Below are 3932 nucleotides of genomic sequence, written 5' to 3' on the forward strand. Positions count from 1 at the left end.
TTTGACGGTGCGTGAGCGTGTTTGACGGTGTGTGTGTGTGACAGTGTGTGTGTGTGTTTGACGGTGCGTGTTTGACGGTGTGTGTGTGTCCTCCAGGTGTTCCAGACGTGCGGAGCCCCCAGCGTGGCTGGGACCAGCAGCTCGGCCCCCGAGGAGCAGAAGAAGACGGTGAAGCCCCTCACAGCCCTGGAAAACAGACCCAGCCCCACCACCGGGGTCCGGCTGGAGATGCAGGTAGGGGTGTGTGTGTGTGTGTGTGTATGTGTGCTTAGTTTGTGTATGTGCTTACTTGTGTGTGTCTGTGTTTACTCACAGTATGTGTGTGTGTGTTTGTATGTGCTTATCTGTGCGTGGGTGCGTGTGCTTACTTGTGTGTGTGTGTGTGTGTGTGTGTGTGTGTGTATAACCGTGTGGGTTCTCTCCCAGATCTCAGATGTGTCCAGTAAGCTGAGGGAGATGCAGCAGTACTGGGTTCAGCTGCCACAAGCTCTGTGCGTCGGCAAAGTAGCAGCCGACAACGCCAACGAAGATAAATGCTGGAATGGCATGACCAAGGCCAGGTAGGAACCCCTTTCGAACCTTCCTCAAACTTTCTAGAACGCCGTGAGAATGTTACCTGAAGGTTTTTTTGAACATTGCCACAAGACAGACTAAAACTGTATCATGTCTGTACTGGGCTGAAGATATTGAGGAAGGCCAAAAAATGACCCTCCCTCCCTCCCTCCCTCCCTCCCTCCCTCCCTCCCTCCCTCCCTCCCTCCCTCCCTCCCTCCCTCCCTCCCTCCCTCCCTCCCTCCCTCCCTCCCTCCCTCCCTCCCTCCCTCCCTCCCTCCCTCCCTCCCTCCCTCCCTCCCTCCCTCCCTCCCTCCCTCCCTCTTCTCTATCCTGCCCTTCTCTCCCTCCCTGTTCTTTATCTCGTTTCTCTAAATTGATGATTGTGCGGTTTATCTCGACTAAAGCTGGGTCTCTTCTCCGCTGATGAGACAGGGATGGTCCTGGGTGATTTACCGGGAGCACTTGACGTGAAATATGTGACGGGCGACGTCATAAAGAAAGCAATGTACTTGTGGCTACATGGGTGTGTTTGTGGCAAGAGTTCACACACACACGCACAACACACACGCATGCACACATGTGTGTGAAATTAAAGTGTGTTTGTGTATGTGTGCGCAAGTGTAATGCAGTGATATTGAAATATGAGGCAGGCCCCCGTCACGAAGATGCAGTGCTAAAGCATTGGCCCATTAATAATGTATGGTGGTCTGTGGGGCAGGACTGTAAGCAGAAATTGATATGCGTGATTTATAGATAGCTTAACAGGCACAGAGCAAAGATCTCGAGGCTAAGAGGCCATCTACGCGTCTGTGTGTCTGTTTCAATTCTTGCGAGGACGGAAGGAGCTTTGGGACAAATGTGTGTGTGTGTCTTGCAACTAAACTACAACCATTGACCGGACCTCCGTGTGTGTGTGTGTGTATCTCCCAGGTACCTCCCAGAAGTATTGGGTGATGGTTTGGCAAATCAGATCAACAACCCGGAGGTGGAAATTGACATCACCAAGCCAGACATGACTATCCGCCAGCAGATCATGCAGCTGAAGATCATGACCAACCGGCTGAGGAACGCTCTCAGTGGCAACGATGTGGACTTCCAGGACACTAGTGAGTCACCCGGAGGCGGGGTCAGAGGGCGGGATGATTGACAGCCCAGCTGTGGGAGTGACAGGACGCTGGAAACGTGTGCGGATTCAGCATTTAAAACACTTCCTGTTTCTGTCGTGTCCCCCCCCAGGTGAGGATGTCAGCGGATCAGGAAGTGGGATGTGTGAGGGCGACTTGTGTGTCCGGGCCGGTCCTCGTGCTGTCGGGCCCAAGTCAGTCCAACCCAAACAGTACGCTTACCCCCCGGAGAAGAAAGTCAGAAGCGTGGCCGCGCAGACCCGCCCCTGCACCCTTCTGCTCGTGCTCTCATTGGCCACACTGCTGCTTAGGCGGTAATGGACAGGAGTTGCCACCAATCAGACTGTGTTTTGAAGTAATGCTTGGGCAATGGGCATGTATGTAGGGGAAAAAAGTGGCGGGAGGGGGGGGGGGGGGGGCAAGGGAGGTGACTTTGCCAAAAAGAAAAGACTGTAAATGACAGAAAGAGGGAAAGGAAAAAAAGAAAAGAAAGTTGATATCCATTGTTTGTTTTTTTTTTTGTGGCAAGAAGAGCTAGCCTTTGGCTTAATGTGTTTTTAATTGTTCTATGATTCTGAGACGAACGCTGAATAAAACAATGTACATGTCAGGTGCCATTTTACCGGGCGCCAGCATCTTAATGTCGATCCCATTCTGATATAACGTAAGTGCAGCCTTGATGTGACGTTCTAACGACATACTGAGCACAATGTTAGTACGCTTGTTGTGCATTTGTAAAGTCTGCTAAACCGAGCTCTCGCCAGCTCAACAACAGGAGGGGGGGGGGGACAGCCATCGCCCAGTCGTTCACCAAACGCCACATTTTGATTTTTCACATTTCGATACAACCCAGCAGCCTCACAGATCGACGCGAGCTGAGGATGGCGTGAGAGGAGGCGGGAGGAGCCCTCCGTAGCCCTCTCACCTCCACCACCCCCACCCCACTGGTAGTTCCCAGAGATGGCTCTTTGTCTCTCTCTAAAGCCCAGGAGCCTGGATGTGCCTGGTGCTACAGCTTCTCCTTGTCTCCTGGTCTTCAGATCTGTATTCGACCACACCCCCCCACCCCCCATGATTGGCAGGTGGGGCACAACTCCATGAGAGACGGACTAAAAACACACACACACCACGCTCGCACACACCTGACCCACATTCTATGTTTTGTTTTTTTTGCATACCATGCACACGTTTGGACATCGAGACCTTGGTTCGCATCGTTCTTCAGGGCTCACTCTTAAAACTTCCAGTAGGCCTGTCAAAACAAATGAAAAAAAAAAAATGTAAGAGGTGCACCTTTTTTTGTACATATTTCCTATGTCTTGTAATATAATGTCATGAAGGGTTGTCAAGTCTATTGTCAGGGGTCTCTGTTCTGGACCTAACTCTCCCCCTTGAATCTGAACCAGGTTCCGCTTGAGAGGGTGTAGATGCCTTGACCAAAATGCCTGACACCCTCCCGATGTTCTGTCGGTCGTCAAGGAAGCATTCCAGGGAGCACAGAGATGTTGGGGTGTGGGGTCAAAGTTCAGGGTGATGTGAATGCATTGTTACTGGAGACAGCAGGTTCAACCTGCTGCCACACACACACACACACGGGCTTAACAGTTCAACATGTACATGTGTGTGTGTGTGTTTACATGGTGTCATGGAAGAGAATAAAGATGATTGTTGTAGTGGTATTTTGTGTATGGCACTAACTGTACCTAGTCACGGGGAAAATGTTGGCTTTGATCCGCACAGCGAGAGTATGTCGCGGTGTGTAACCCAGCCAGCGTGTCCACGTGCTGCACCGGGGGGGGGGGGGGCCGGGGGACCAGCAGTAGGTCTGGACTGATCACAGCTCCTGGATCCGGAGGCGCTGAGTAATCAATGATCATCCTCTCCCGCCCCCCCCCCCCCCCCCCCCCCGCCCTCGACACACCTCCTCATCCCCCGCCTCATCCTCTCCCCACTCTGCCCGGTGTGAGTCAGGATATTAGCACATGGAAAAATCGATACCGCACAAGCGAAGGTGAAGCTCTGATTGATCAAGATAAAGATAGTCCCTGACCGATTACCATAACACTCTACGCTACCGTGTGTGCGTACGTGTGTGCGCGCGTGCTTGTTGTGTGTGAGTCAGTCAGGGGCTTGAGTCATTTACAAGTATAAGTGTTAGACACAGATTAGGAATCAGCCTTACTAATCAATGTTATCTCTGACACGAACCCCGACCAGACATTTGGTCACAACAAATCATACTCCACACATCTG

At 51.9% G+C, this 3932-nt stretch overlaps 1 protein-coding gene across 1 annotated transcript in view; it reads left to right on the forward strand.

The window, feature by feature from the left end:
- gpc1a (glypican 1a) overlaps window positions 1–2095 on the forward strand; it is a 19217-nt gene extending 17122 nt beyond the window's left edge. Inside the window, exons 6-9 of the mRNA XM_084675880.1 lie at window positions 97–234; window positions 427–560; window positions 1486–1661; window positions 1792–2095. Of these exons, the coding sequence (XP_084532006.1) occupies window positions 97–234; window positions 427–560; window positions 1486–1661; window positions 1792–1997 (654 nt within the window). The 3' untranslated portion in view covers window positions 1998–2095. The remainder of the gene's footprint in view (window positions 1–96; window positions 235–426; window positions 561–1485; window positions 1662–1791) is intronic.
- The last annotated feature ends 1837 nt before the right edge of the window (window positions 2096–3932 follow it).

The sequence above is a fragment of the Hypomesus nipponensis genome, chromosome 16 (assembly GCF_054491055.1).
Source record: "Hypomesus nipponensis isolate SF chromosome 16, ASM5449105v1, whole genome shotgun sequence".
Lineage (NCBI taxonomy): Eukaryota > Metazoa > Chordata > Actinopteri > Osmeriformes > Osmeridae > Hypomesus > Hypomesus nipponensis.